This window comes from Myripristis murdjan, chromosome 24 (assembly GCF_902150065.1).
Source record: "Myripristis murdjan chromosome 24, fMyrMur1.1, whole genome shotgun sequence".
Taxonomy (NCBI): Eukaryota; Metazoa; Chordata; class Actinopteri; order Holocentriformes; family Holocentridae; genus Myripristis; species Myripristis murdjan.
Window position 1 is genome coordinate 18181300 of NC_044003.1, and position 16273 is coordinate 18197572.

The 16273-nt window shown below is 39.9% G+C and overlaps 1 protein-coding gene across 1 annotated transcript in view; it reads right to left on the reverse strand.

The window, feature by feature from the left end:
- Positions 1-450: 450 nt before the first annotated feature.
- Positions 451-16273, reverse strand: part of ppp2r5a (protein phosphatase 2, regulatory subunit B', alpha isoform) — a 57343-nt gene continuing 41520 nt past the window's right edge. Inside the window, exons 5-13 of the mRNA XM_030046741.1 lie at positions 9741-9871; positions 6942-7001; positions 6050-6158; positions 5305-5358; positions 5053-5103; positions 4831-4950; positions 4448-4575; positions 4005-4106; positions 451-2399 (exon numbers count right to left, since the gene is read on the reverse strand). Of these exons, the coding sequence (XP_029902601.1) occupies positions 2138-2399; positions 4005-4106; positions 4448-4575; positions 4831-4950; positions 5053-5103; positions 5305-5358; positions 6050-6158; positions 6942-7001; positions 9741-9871 (1017 nt within the window). The 3' untranslated portion in view covers positions 451-2137. The remainder of the gene's footprint in view (positions 2400-4004; positions 4107-4447; positions 4576-4830; positions 4951-5052; positions 5104-5304; positions 5359-6049; positions 6159-6941; positions 7002-9740; positions 9872-16273) is intronic.

The window sequence follows — 16273 nt, forward strand, 5'->3', positions numbered from 1 at the left end:
TAAAATGTTTTCAGTATCATCTTTTGAAGGAGATTTGACCAACAACTATGCAACATGTTGCTCCATGACTTTTACTTTTGTTAATATTACTTAGTACCACTTCACTGGTATTAACGGCTGTTTGTGTGTTAAATACCAAGGAACCAGAGCTCATATTGCTGTTTCACCTGATCCACAGCTTATGTTAAGGCTGCATTTAATAAATTAGACATTTTTATTCAGAGTGACTCAAGTCATTCAGTAAACAACAGACTCAGTGTTTTGGTGAATGGATATACTGTACGGCTGTAACTTCAGGCTCTAGGCAGCTCTGACGACTACATTACAAGTTATCCTTCACTCTGTATGCCAAGGACATGCAGCAGAAACAATCTTGCGCCATCTGCTGACTGCCATGATGTACTACAGTTCAGTATGCCCTGAGAAGAAAGAAAGAAAAACAGATGTGCCTTGAGTAGAAAGATAAAGTAGACTTTATTTGATGGCGTTCAAAACCTAAATGAGGTCTGCCATTACAAAACAGATTCCCCACACAGTTGTATGTCACAGAGATTGGAATGGTGTACCAACAAGAAAGGCATCAGAAAGACTCGACCTAATATATGAACTTAAAAAGTAGAGAGCGGATACTCAGGTTCAGAGGGAGCACCATTCAATTTAAGAATTGTTCCAAGTTATTTGTATAATCTAGAACAGTCCAAATTATGTTAATGAATATAAGCTACTCAGCTCCCAAAGGCAGTAATTGGAAAATTAAAACTCATTTAAAGTCATTAGGTATAAAGTCTAGAATCAGCCTGCCCTTCCACAACACCAGATAACATCACAAGTCTGAGTCTTGGTTTCTGGCCTTGGGAGAGAACAGTTATATTCCCAACACTGACTAGACTGTCCTCGAGCACAGAAATAACTTAAATTAAATCTTCAATTGAGTGGCATTACCCTTTAAGTAGACTCCAATCTCACATACACATAAAAGCGCTCAAGACTCAAGCATTTCCTGCATCTTGTCATATTTTATCTGAAAAACTAAATGTTACCACATTCAAAAATCTCTGTCTTGTCAATACTAATACAAAATAAATGGCTCTTTCTTTTATCTACTTTTATTAATTCTAATCAGGCTGGAAAAATAAGGTGTGTGTATATATATATATATATATATATATATATATATATGTTCCCATATCATTCATTCTCTGAAACTCCTGGTTCATCTCAGTACTTTAGTGTAAATAAATCTTATGGCTGCAGGTCTTGTTACATCTATTTAATTTCAGCTTCATGTTTTCACCAGATCTTTAGACAGGACACACACACACACACACACACACACACACACACACACACACACACACACACACACACACACACACACACACACACACCCAAAACACAAAAAAGACCTCACGATTATGACACTGTCTAGGGACTTCAATGGAGCGTCTGAACTTGGTTTCCCTCTATAGCTCGAACCAGAGTCACTGATAGAGAATCCTCAGGAACATTTTTCAGGAATATTTTGGGCCATACAATTCCCATTCATTTGAAATGGGAGAAGGCCGTCTTGTGGCTTGTCTTGATTCCTGATCCCATCCCTGCTATATACATGAGATTCGTGTCAACGTGGGTCTGGTCCCATCCACCCCAGTCCTCCTAAAGCTTGCACCTCCCTTCTTCCTTAAGGTTTGCACCCCTGTGTTGGCAGCAGTGTGGAAAGCACATAAAAATAGACAAAATCTTACAATAGCAATTCAGCTTCTCTAAGTGCAGCACAATCGGAAACATTAATTTCAAGTGATTATTATTTTTTCCCCACCCATGTTTCATATAATATCACAAAAAATCATTTTTTCAGTTAAGAAACTAAATGTGAAAGGATAAATCTTTGATCAGACAAAAAATTGAACAATATACTGCAGCCACACTTTAACATCCAAAAATAGTTTTAAGTTGAAATATATACTTTCTGCCAAAGAACTGCTGGCATTTTAAGTCACTCTAAATAGATGTAATATACTGATGAGGTGTAACTTGTGTTTTTACCACCTATTTATTCCACTCCCAGTCCCCACCCGTCCCTGACAGTCCTTTCACGGTTTCAAACCGTTATGGAATAGGAAGGTTAAATCCTGTGTCATTTGGCACTTGTGGTGCTCTCAGTGGTTGCCGTGGTGATGTCAGGATCTTGGATGTCTGTGGAGACGCCAACAGCTGTGCTCTTGTCTTGGTTGTCATGGGAATTACTGTTATTATTGTTGTTGTTGTTGTTGTTGTTGTTGTTGTTCTGGGCATTCTGAAGCCCATGGCTGTTGTTCTGTACCAGAGCCGTGTCGTTGAGCTTCAGCTCCTCCAGCTTCTTCCACAGCTCCTCCCTCTCCTGCTCCTTCTTCTTCTCCCTGGGAGGACAACATACACAGGATGAGTATGTAGCATGCTTTTGGGCCATGACTATAGCTAATGGTTCGCCATCCTCAGGTCCCTGGTTTTCATTCTAGTCATCTAATTAAGGGCTTACACCAGTGGTCCCCAAACTACGGCCCATGGGCCGGATACGGCCCGCCTCCACATTTGGCCCGGCCCCCTGAACAATACCAGAGATGCATTATGATTTTTTTTTTTTTCAGTCTGGCCACGCGATCGAGACTAATACACGCATAGAACGTGACAAGCCTACTGGAACCTACAGAAGGATTATAAGGAAGGAACACAAGAACTTTGAGAGACTGCTCATATGAGTCATTTAAGCAGTGGCGGTTCTGCCTATGTTGCCGACTGATGGTACCCTGGTGCCACGGCATGTGCGGGTCAATACGGTAGTCTAGAAAACTGGGGATTTTTTTTCTCGTGCGCCCCCAAGTAGATTGCGCCCTGGGCGGTTGCCCACACTGCCCATAGCAAAAACCGTCCCTGCATTTAAGTAAGAGATTCTGCTCTGACAACTAAGCTGAACTTTTACCTGTTAAGATTGTGCATGGCACAACAGAAAGTTAATGTTCCATGGGCTTTTTTTTCTGTGAAGAACCCAGAGAGGGTTATTTGGTTATTATTTATTTCATAAATAGTGTTATTATATATATCCTGACTTTATTTTTTCTGTGAAGAACCCAGAGAGGGTTATTTGGTTATTATTAATTTCACAAATAGTGCTATTTATTTCCTGACTTTTTTTTCTGTGAAGAACCTAGAGAGGGTTATTTGCAGTGGTGTACTACGTGATACGCAGGTATACGCCGTATACCCACTAGAAAAGGTCCCGAATTTCCGTATAACCACTTAAAAATGCGCAAAGATACGTATCAGTATGTTTTTTTAACATAACGTTCACTTTCCCACTCATAAAGTCGCCTTCACTGTGTTATGAAGCGGGCCATAGGGTCTTCCGTCAGGCGTGACGTTTCGGGGGACACTACAGCTGGAGCTAACGTTAACGTTTCAGAAAGGGAGCCTCTGTATGTGTGTGTGTGTGCGCGTGCATGCGTGCATGTGCGCGCGCGTGCATGTGCGTGCGCGCGTATACCCACTAGAATAAACTAGACTACACCACTGGTTATTTGATTTTTATTGATTTCATAAATAGTGTAATTTATTTAATTAATAGTGTTATTATTTATTTCCTGGCTTTTTTTCTGTGAAGATCCCGGAAAGGGTTATTAATATTTGGTTATGTGTGGCTTTCTGGAAAACAATAAATGTTTACGTTTAGGCACCCCTGCGATCGTCACACTTTTTCTATTACAAACTGACCCCGGCCCCCCATCAAAGAAGGGAAAAGTTATGTGGCCCTCACAGGAAAAAGTTTGGGGACCCCTGGCTTACACCTTACACCTGTGAACACCTAAAACACTGAGTGCAACCTGATAAAAAGGACAGCATTTCAACACTTTTCAGACTGGTTCACAGGCCTTAGGGACAATCACTGAAAAAGTCCTAACTGGCAACAACCATTACTGGGTAAACAATGGCTACTGTTCTTATGCTGCCGCCGAGACAGGTCTACTCACCGTTGCCTGTCTGCCTTGTAGGAGGATGTCAATTCATCAAACAGCGTGCTGTTCATCTCCATCAGCGTCTTCAGCACATTGTAGACCAGCGCTACAATTGTACTTCAACACACAAGAGATGTGCTGACATCAGTAGCGTGACAATCAAACACCACTTAACGCAACACTCATCACATAATACTCATGAAGGTTTCAGTTCAGTTTAACACATAAACAGAAGCAGCAGTTCTTTGAATTACAAGGTGCTCATTACTTATTTTTAATTACGATAGGTCAGTTTCCTTTGTTTTTGTTACTTTTAGATACTGGTTGAAACCAAACTACTATATCAGAAAAGCTTGGGGCTATAAGCTTTTATACATAAGCACTCACAAGTGTGGTGCTTGTGTACCAGACTGCGTGGCTTAATAAAACTCTTTGTATAAAGGAAAAGGATTACATACGGATTCCAGTGCTCCTTGGAGATTCTGTACAGGCTACCAAACATGATGGGAAGGATCTTGTCAATGTTCTCCTCTATGAGACTGAGGATGTACTCGTTATTCCAGAAGTACAGTGCTCGCTCGGCTACCTGCGAGGGAGGGGATGGACTAGAGTCAAGAAAAATGCATACACAGAATGTACAGCTTTAGGAAAACTGCTTTCTACAAAACAGATTAACCAGGAGAATTGAATTACTGGTTTTCACCCTCTCAATACACTTTAGTCATGAAAAGGAGGAGTAGTTGAACAGGTGGAAACAGGCATGGGAAGGATTTGAAACCTTTGAGCAAATAAGACAGGGGCTAGACACAACACAGTGTGTGTGTATGTCTTTTAAAAGTACCTGAAAGTGGGGATTAGCCACACATTTGGAGATCTGTTTGAACAAAGGCTCCTCAATTTTCTTGAATTGTGTAGGCTCAATCACATCCAGAATCTCTTCGATTTCACCCAGGAACATCACCTGATTGGATAAGAGATGCAGACCAGAGTGCTCAGCATCAGGATCTTGTTGGCTCCAAGTGCCAGACAGAGCATCATGTTTTGTTATAGACAGACACACTACCTCTTTCTGACTACAGGTTTTAGGCCAAAACTTCAACAGTCCACGGATCACCTGCACATGTGACAGAAATTTTCTTTGAGCAAGTTCCAAAAAAATGAAAATAACCACACCACACCACAACAAAAAAACAACAATCTGTCTGAGGGGGTGGTTGTTTTAGTGTCCACAAGAAACTTCTCTGCAGTGCAGAACAAATCAAAGATGCTCCAAGCTGCATAACACAATGAGTGGGAGGAATGGCAAATTAAGTACCGGCTCAGTGAGGGTGGGATCCTTCTCCAGGAACTGGACAACGCAGTAGGCCAGCTAGAGAAGGAAAAAAAAAAAAAACACAAGTACTGTGAATGCACAAACTACCCACAAAGGCAAAGCAAGGCAATTTTAATTATAGAGCACAATATATGATACAAATTAATAGAGTTGAAAGTGCATTACACACAAACAAATAAAATATAGGTACTATTTTACATGTACATAAAAGGAGAATAAGACATGCAAAATCCAATAAAATAAAAATCAAAATAAGACAAAAACTGACATAAAGTGGTGGTGTTTTATGTTGTTAGGCATTATACAGTTTATACTTGCAGATCAGTCTATGTTGTGACTGTGGCTATAAGAACAATGAGGCAAGTAAAACATAATCAAGTGTCATTCTTTTATGTTTTCTGGTAACTCTGAGGGAGAGAAATACCTGAAATGTAACTATTCCTCACTCTTTCTTTGAGGAGCTCTGCCGCTCCACAACTGGAACCAATGAAGTAGGGTTTGTTCATTTTAGCAGCCACTAGAGGGCGCTACAGTCCTAGGATTCAATCATGGCTCTGCCTCGTCCATCTCAGATAGTTTTAACCAACAGCTGTATAATTTATTTTAACATGACATGAGTTCTTTTCTGTTTAATTTTGAGTGACATCTCTCCTAAAGGGTATCCAGCAGACAGTTTTCTTACTGTTTATGATAAATTGGACAGTAAAGAGATTTTTTTTTTAAATACCTGTGCATGGAAAAGGGCCAGTCCTTTAGCTGTATGCATAGGGATGAGCACCTTCATCAAGAACTGCTTGTGTTCTGCCTTCAGAGGCAGTGCAAACCCGTTGATGATACTGGAGAAAAACAACAGCATGCACATTGTTTGTACAGTGCCCTGCAGACTGAAAAAACTGTGGCATGAGCCCATGCTGCAAGATCAGAGCGAGACATAGCTGTGAATAACTGGCAAAGAAATATGGAGAGAATTCAATGCAATAATGGCACCAAAATGATAGGAGAAGAGAGGAGGCCTGAGGGGCCTTTTAGCTTTGGACAGGAGCGAGCACGAGTCCTCTGTGTAATGAGACTTGTAGGCATTCTGCATAAGGATGTTTAAAACCTAGGAGCTTTGATTTAATGCGGTGAAAATACAAGAGAATGAGAGAAATGAGGAACTGTTAGAATACTGATGTGCAAATTTATAAACTTCCACTTCATAAAATGATAAAAAGTGTTCTTCCAAAGTCAGATATCACCACTGAAATAAAAACTGGTATTATTACAAAGTGAATCCTTGTTTCTTTAAAAAAAAAAAAAAAAAAACTACAAGCAATTGTGAAGAAAGAAGAAAGAAAGAAATTGAAGTATTTATCAAAGGACAACCTCTAGCCTTCAGTTGACAACATGCAAATATTTATATAATGGATTCTTGGTGTTTTAGAGTGATGGTTTGAACTCCGAAACAAATGCGTAACATTAAAAAAAAAAAGTCTTCAAGTTTTGTTTGCATGTTCTCAAAATAATCCTGGGTGGTAAGCAGTTACAGCCAAAGGATTTTGTTTGTGATTGTTCTGCATGACTGGGTGTGGTCACGTGACGTCTGGCTGCATGTCACATGACCACATGTCCTTACTTACCTTCCCAGGATCTCTAGGAGTTCAGCAACTCCATTAAAGTGATCAGTCTCATAGATGAACCTGCAACAGTGACAGACAAATCGACAACAGAAACTATGAAACACAAAACGAACCCAAACAAACAGGTCGACTCTGAACACAGACTGTAACAATCAGCACGGGCTGCTTCCATTAATCCATTTGATATGCCTTCTATCAGAAGACAAAGCTGCTTAGTTTGCTCTTTGCATTTTGTTATTGCTCTGAAATGTTTAGTTTTGTGCGTGAACACCAACGGGTGTTCCCTGTTGTGGAGAATGTGGGTAGTTTTAGTCCTGAGCCCCAGGTTCACTCTGGAGACTGTTGGAAATTCAGCTCCAAGGAGGCAGAATGACTATTAATTGTACATTTTTCAAGCTGCATAGGTGATTTTTCCCAGATATATGTGTATGTTTCTTGGTAGGCTCAGGCGGTGCAGTAACACTAAAACATTTTGAGATAAAAGACAACAACACTAGGCATACAAGACTGAACTGCTAATGGCTCATGTGTTCAATCAGCAATTGAACACCATTGGATACTTTGTATTGTCTTCAGTTTGTCTCTGTGTAATCACACTGGTTTGATAACTTCACCTCCTAGAAAACTGTGAAGAGTGAAGTGGAAAACATGGTATTTATGATATACAGGGCTTTTAAATCTGAATGTGGCAGTTCAGGCCAACACTGTTAGTCTCTGATTCACTGTCTAGAACAAAAGAGCAGCTCCGCACAATACAATCTTATGTCTACTTTTGGTTAGAGAGGTTAATGTTGAGATACACTACTTTCACTTTGTCCTACGTCAAAGGAATAATGAATAAACTCTCAAATCAATGGACATTTCCCTTTAACTGGCTGGATAATGATGATGTTGATAAAGTTTAGCCAGGGGCTTTAAATCACAACCTGTTATGCAACCTAATGACTCAAACAGCATGCATCTCCCCAAAACAGCTCTTTGCTGGTTAACCTGTTTTTAGCTAGCTGGGCACCCTTGGCATGCAGTGCCTGACAACTGTGGCACTATTTTTAACCCCAGCGGCAGATGGTCAAAGCGGGTGCACCCATTTTGCCACACCACTTTGCCTGTTGGAAATGACATTAAGTGTCCCCCCCCCCTTCAATCACCTAAAAGCCATTGTCTCGCAGCAACCAGAGCAGTAAAGAATCAACAAGCTGCTGTGGATATGTGTGCACCTGTGTTTATACTGGGTTACTGAAAAAAAGAGCCTTGTTTTAGGGTGAATTCTGTTTGGATCATTTGCTGTGTGTGTAGAGTACTGATGGAGGGTATCTGGCTTAACACATTTAAAGGGATCAAACTAAAATGTACATTTTTCATTAAAATGGTTTTTACTGTCATGACTGGGTGTAGAAATCATCATGAAACGGTGAGAACCTGAAGTCTATTCTATTCAGAGAGATGCCTACCAGTCTCCAGACTTAAACCAGCAGTTTCGTGGGGGGCATTTGCTATCATATTGTTGCTGCAATGAGATATTGTCACTACAGCTGATTGGCCTGTGATCATATCGTTACTCTAAGGAATTAAAGTGCACCAAGCCCTGTTGTAATGTATTACTCTAGAAAATGCAGCTCCCAAAAGTCAATTTTACTCTAGTTATTGACTTATATGACCTCTCAGATCTTGGCAGATGATGAAAATAGCACTAGAGAATAATACTAAATAATAAAATCATCGTTTTTAACTGGGTTTGCCATCCCTTCAAGCATCTCTGATTCACCCAGTGGTAGAACATTACCAGTCAATCTAAAAATTAGCTGTAATTATGTGAAATGAGTGCGTTAGTTATGACAAACTTGGATCATCAAAATGAGACAAAAAATACGTATTATGAAAAAAAAAATGTGGCATTTTATTTTTTTATTTTTATTTTTTTTATAATTTGATGCATTCTGTGTTGTACCTTTGAATTTATGACTGAAAAATGCAAATAAATAAAATAAATATTTTCCAAAAAAAAAAACAAAAAAAAAACGTATTATGTGTTTGGTATACTTGGTATAATTGCTGAGAATGGGGTTAATCAAACCCTAAATCAGATGTGTGTTACATACAGTCACATGGGAACCGTGGCTTTGACTGTTGCACTCCTTATTATAAGCTGCTTGTAATGCTGGGATCTATTAATGAACTGTGTTGCAATCATGACAAGTTCCTCTGAATCAGCGTGAGAGTACCTGAAATGTCCAAATGCAAATGTAAAGTGGCCCAAATGTGGAAGCGCTCCAATCCTCCCATGATTCTGGCCTTTCATAATAACAGTGAAGACTGTCTCAGGCTCATGTAGAAATTGTCAATGTGATTGTTGATGCATGACCTAAAACATTTCATCTGCAGATGCGCCAAGTCTGTGCAATGAGCTCATGTGTGTATTAGCCCCAAGCGGATGCCCTCAAAAGCCTGACTCCCTGCCAAAGACTCTCTGAACTTTAAGTTCAGTTTTCCATCTCAGCTGGGTGATGACAGTTAAAAAGAAATGAAAGGGACAGGTGTAGGGATCTAAAGACAGTTGGGGAGGTAAGAAAGGTCACTGTGACTTCTTTGAAGCAGTAGGCCACTCATAGGATATGACTTTTACCTTTTTTTGTTTGAACAAACATAACAGGGATTTCCAGTTTTCTAGTCTTTTTATATTGCTGATCACATGCTTTAACACACAGGTATCCCCGTCTCATGAGTTGAAAGCATTTGGAACACAGCTTGCAGAACGCTGTTGTATTTTCTCTTTTGTTCCCAAACAGGTATTTCTCTCACCGCAAGAAGATGTTGTTGATCTGCTTCCTGATGAAGGCCCGCAACCCTAGGAACTTCCCATAAATCCGATGCAAGATGGTCTTCAGGAAGTCCCTCTCCCTTGGGTCCTCACTGTCAAACAGCTCCAGCAGCTGAAAGGACAGATGGAGGTAATAGCAGAGGCTGCCTCAGTTTTGAACTACATTTATAGGCTGTGACTTGTTTAAATCAAATTTTACAGAAGTGAGTCTGGTACAAAGGATGAAACCAGAGGAACCAGTTAAACTATCACAGTAGAGCTGGGGATGCCTCTTCCACCAAACAAAACAAACAGCATGCCCACTGCATGGTAGTGATTTGTGCAAGTAAGTATAAATAATCAAATCATATCTAACCAGCTACCATCTTATATAACAGACATATCTCAGCCTGAAGGCTCTGTATTGTATATAGATTCAAACCCATGGCATAAAATGTCTATTTTGAGCAATGTGTGATGAGTCACTATTACAACACTCTTCATGACAGCCAAGCAGTTTAAGACTATGCTATTGAGCTCACAGGAATATTTCCCAGCTCAGGGCAGCTTCAGAGTGTGGGCCTCATCTTCTGTTGGCTTGCCGTCAGAGCCTCAGTGACACAGCTTTGATTGTTTGTTCGTTGCTTTTTTTTTTTTTTTTAAATTTGCCTTTATCTAGGAAATGGTTTCACTATGTGCACATGTAGTACTCTTGTGTTCCACATTCATGCAGTTACGCAGATTCACACCTGAGAGCAATGTGGTACAACCAGTCTTCCAACTGGGAAGCTCCATTACAGTGACTGGAGGATCCCTCAAGGGATTCTCGACGGCGGTTTACAAGGTAAGGGAAGCATGTTAATCATTCCCTTTATCCACCCAAATTTTCCCACAACACTTTGGAATTTAAAGCAATCAGCCTCCAAATCATAAACCTGTCTAACGTACTATGGTTACACTCTCCTCCCCAGTCTTTGTATCACTCCACTAGCACCAATACTACAAAAACATAGACAAGACTTCCAATAGTCTATCACCTCTATCTGGGTGCGTAACATCACTTAATGTACAAAACAACAGCGACACCTGCCTTTTCTACACAGTAAGGCCAGGTATATTTACCTATTAAGCTCATGAAGGTGATATTTAGATGAGGGAAAGAGGTGGAATAAAGCTGGACATCAGATGTGAGGCAAATGGCAAGCATAAAAGCTGTGAAGTGCCATCAATATTTTCTATACTTGGTGTTTTGGAAAAACTTGCATCCTAATTAACCTGGCTCAACAAATGAGGTTTTGATCGCTTTACTGTGCTGCAGATAATCAGCAAAGATACAATGTGATGTGGACACTGGACATGTCAGTATGAGCGAAAACAGACTGTCAGAGTATAATTCAGACATGCAGGCTGCCTGAGGTAAAGGTCAATATTTAATCACAATAGCCACCAAGATTCAATCACTGTACTGCACTGTATTTTCACCTGTGCTTCAAGCACTGCAGGTTCACCTACTGTACGACTTCATTGACCTGAGATTAAGTGTTGTACTCTATTACCAGGTTATAAATTATGCTCATTTGTAGCAGGACATGTGGTGCAATCATAAAAGCAGACAGAAGGATCTAAGAATAATGCATCCTTAAGTCTCAGAAACAGACAAAACTTCAGAATAATTTGACTGAAATCTCCTCCAAGCCACATGGAGAGGGCAAACCTCCACCAACGCCATGTCTCCATCTCCATTATTTTCTAGCTATGGATAACAAATAATGATTGTCTAATGGTGTGAATATCAGCTCACCAAAATACAGTAAAGTGTGATGTAGCCCAGGGCATATCTGTTTGCTAAATTTTATGGAAACCCCTTTTTGAGATTTTGAGATATCCCCCTGACAGACAGACAAACAAACACACAGGGGATAAAATATAAATATAACCTCCTTGGCAGAGGCAAACAAAAACATTCACATGAAATGTCTGGGTGTTTTATTTTTCTCTTTCAAGCTTTTTAAAATTGCAACAAAAACATAAAGTGCATTTTTTTTAGACACAGCTCAGCTTGAAAACCTCTTACTATATTGATTCTCAAGAGAAAAAAAATCTATTTTTAACCCCAGTCTCCCACTGAGACTGGCTGGAAAATGACATTTTTAAAGCTAATGTTCATCTTGCACTTGATTAATACTCGTGGAAAAAAAAAAAAAAAACAATTTAATGCAACAAAGATATTGGAGGAGGACAACACTATTTTGTCTGACTGAACTACACTAAAGGAGAATTTACTAAATGCTAAATAATTCATGCTATGTTCAACCTGGATTATATCCAGTTTCTCCATACTTTATTTTCTTTTGGGGTTCAACTGTTGGAACCTGCTCGGCCTCTGAGTGTGTTCTAGAGAGCTGTGCTACCAGCAACTTGAGGCTATATAAATGATAAGCAAAACTATGCAAACAGGCTCAGGCAAAACAATATCCAGAATTATAATTTTATGATTACTGCTTGCACTTTAGAGTGAACACTGACAAGCATTATTTGTTATTTTAAAATTTGAAAAACTTACAACACAATTATTAAATAACAGAAACACAAGCAAAGACCAAAATTCTGGATTAAAAACAACCCTGTTCACGTCCCACACGAGACGCAAACACTACAGGCAGAAAAAAAAGAAGGTGTAATTTTCTGTGTCGTGTGAAACTGTGTAATGTGTAACGATTAATGTGCGAGAATGTGTAGCAATGTGATGTGTTGATTGAAGAGGCCGAGGGAGGAAGCCTGTCTGGGACAGCTAGGCAAACATGCTGTGTATCCACACAGAGGTCGTGACATCCAGCGCTTCCTTTGCGTTAGTGCACCCAGAGGTGCATCCAGCCTCTTCTCCCTTTTTCCTTTCAGTTCCCTAACAACCACCCCTCTGCATCAGGGCAGGAAAAAGTTTTACTCTGGTAAAACAGCATCCAAACACTGGTTTGGAACTCGCCACATCCAAAACGTTTGGATGTGGCTGGCAAAGCATTTGGCCGGTGGTAATTTCCAAACCCTGCGTTAGAATTGATCAGTCTCACATGGAGCAGCTATACACATGAAATGTTCTGAATGAACAGGGGCAGCTTTCCATGGGCTGTTAAATCACAACATGCTCAGAGCAGAAAAAAATCACTAGCAGCATGAAAATAAATCTCTGCTATCTTAAGTGTAACAGATAAAAAATGAACAAAACTTATCATAGCTTAACACCTGGGTACTTTATCCAACATAATTTTTGTACTTGGACTAACATACATCCCAAAACTGAATATTTTCAATTTCAATTTTGATTGAATGAGTTACTGAGAATTTGAGAGTGAAACCTGCTACTTGTCTAGAGGACACTGACCTGCTGAGTTAAAATTCAGTCCAATGATGGAAGAGGAAAAATAAGCACAAACCCTGAAGACACTGTCAAGAAAATATATTTTTCAAGTTTTTAAGCTGCTTAATTCACTAAATATAAATTAAGCACAGCTTTCTGGGATTCCTTTCAAGTTGCAGTCTTTAATAGAAATCAGTTACACCCAAGGTAATGACAGGATTTACTGAGGCAGATTATGAGTCAAAAACCATTTAGGGCTAAAATTTACCTACGCTGACACTCTCCATACTGATGTATGGAGAGTGTCAGTATGAGGATGAAAAATACAAATATTAAGCACATTGGAACTAAAGATGCACGCACTATGTAAATTTGGCAAGCCTTGATTCAAGTGAGAATTCTTTAGACTCAACTAATAAAAACTGTGGAATAAGCATTTAATGTAATGAGTCAAGCCAATGATGAGAACCATGTAGATTCAACCACCAAAGTATGTGCTAATTGCATGTTTTCTGTCAGCTGTGACTAAATGTCACTTAAATTGACCATGGGCAATTACATAATGCACCTTTATGGTGTGTATGGGGAAAATGCTTGGGTGATTCAGTTCTTAAATTATACAGCAGGTGCAGCTCAGCATGCAGCCTGGCAAGTAATCTCACTTTGTAGCGTGTTGTGTAGTCTGTGGCCACCAGATTCAGTACCATAATCCATTCATGGACTGGAGTGACGTTACCCATGAGTGCCAACAACAACTCTCACATCAATATTTCAACAAGTCAACATTACTCCTGTTTACATGCACACAAGAAACTGAATTACTGTTAGTAACCGGGTTACAGTAGGAAAGTGGCTAACTTGTTTAAATTATGTTTAAGAAAAAAAAAGGAAATGCACACTCAGATATGTGAGCTACCAGCCAGATGAAGAGACTTCAAAAGTAAAGATCAGGCTGTACATTTGTAGCATCACTGCTGTTTTTTTTTTTTTTTTGAAACAAGATCACCAATGTTTTGACAGACAACCTGTCTTCGTCAGTCCTGATGAAGACAGGCTATAAGACCCCAGTGTCAAAATCCATCATTCCCCGAAGTTTTGTCCAAAACAACCCCGCAGATGCTCAGAAAATGCACACAATGGATGGACAGACAGACAGAGACCAATCAATAGTTCCTTTTCCAATGTTCCATCGTGGGGACAGTAACAACTAAGATAAAAATACAGCACATCTCGGGGTGCCCCAGTAGCTCACCTTGTAGAGCCTGTACCACATATCAAGGCAAATAAGTCCTTATTGCAGCAGCAGGGGTTTGATTCTGGCTCGGGCCCTTTGCTGCATGTCCTTCACTCTCTAGTGCCTTGCCTGTCTCACTCTACTGTTATTATCAAATAAAGCAGAAATACCAATATTTATATATTTATATATTAGAGAGAGTGAGCAAGAGAGGGAGCGAGAGAGAGTATATACTGTCAAACATAAAATAAATAATGAAGCCCCATACAAAAAAACAATAATTTACTAGTCAGGTGGGGGATGCATTTTCCCTGACCAAAAATGCCTTAAATACCCTCTGACCACGTGCCAAAATAAAAAGAGACCACAAAGCTGCGGCTGTGCTCTGCTCTGAGCTCACATATGGTTCTCTTCCCAGGGCAGGGGCTGTTTTCTGAACAACTACAGGGTGTGGGAAAAAATAAAAAACTAAAAAACTTAGCAACACAACATATGAATATCTGGTACCTAATGGGAGTTAGGCCATGTCCACACTAAGCTGGGTAAATCTGGAAAAAAAAAAAAAAAAAAAAAAAGTTTTACCCTTCCATCCACACTACACCATATTAGAGTTTTACCACCTTCTCTTCTGCTAGTTCAGCTTCATCACTTCATTGCTAGACCCAGATATAAAAAGAAAAAAAATGAAAAACTTGCTCATGGTTTTGGTAATATTTCAATAGTTTCATAATTTAATACTTCTGGAAAATAAATTAAAAATTCAAGATCAAGAACTTTCTGAAAAAAGTTGAATAATACAGATGTGGTGATTGGAGAAATCAAGCAGGGCATTTGTCCTCATCCTGATGTTCATGAGACCCCTCTTTAAGTTGTTCAGCAGTGTGTAATGGGTCATCATCATTTTTGAAGATGGGGATACCATGAGGAAACCAGGTGAACACCATAGGTTACACCTGATCCTGTGAAATAACCTCAAATTCCCAGCTATACAACTATGCAAAGCATTCTTTGGACATAGTGACTCCCACTACATAGCTGCTCACACATTACAGTTACACCACCATATTTAACAGTTGGCAGGAGACACCATGGATCAAAGCATCCTTGGGACGTCTCCAAACATAAACCAGTGCAGTTGTGAGGAAAAAGGTAAGAGACTGGCAGAGCAAATTATTTTTAGCATTTGCTCAGGGGTCCAGGTGTTTTGCTCACTATACACATCTGTGCATTAATGCACATGCAGTTTCTGAAAGGCACTGAACACCAGTTTATGCACAGAATCTGTCACAGAGGTGTTCAGTTGTGTAGTGAGTCTATCTCTTGTCAGTGAGTCCTGCCCTGTGATCACCATTGCCCTTTAGTGATCCAGTCTGTCTGTATTTCACAAATGCTTTCACAATTACCCTTGCAACATTAAGTAATGTTCCTGTTTTGTGGCTAATACACCTGCAATTTGGCCACAGACTGTCTCAAGCTGCTTTTAAAATTCATCTGTGAAAATGGGAATTGTCACACCTCTTTCAGAGCTGATATACAGTATATTACTAGTTGGCATTCAACTTAATGGGCCACCTGTGAATCCATCTGTAACTGTAATTTACCCACTTTCTATGGCTTCAGGGCAGTCTGGTGCTTAGAAAGACTGTTCTGTATCTGTAAGGCTGCACATTTGATCACAACAACAAAGTCTATCCACTTCTGCCCAAAGGTCTTTGAGCAAGCCATCAAACCTCTCTGCCAACTCCAGGGGTGCTGCTACTGGCTGCCCATGTCCTTTGACAACTCTGGCCATGTCCTTTGACCCTTCTGCCCATCTCCTTTGACTCTGATGCAGAAGCATGTCAGAGGGTCATTTCAAAAGACAAATTGCTAATTACAATGTGTGCATTATGGTTACTGAAACGTTAGGCATGGGCCTTCTTTGCCTCAACTCTCTCCAACCACAG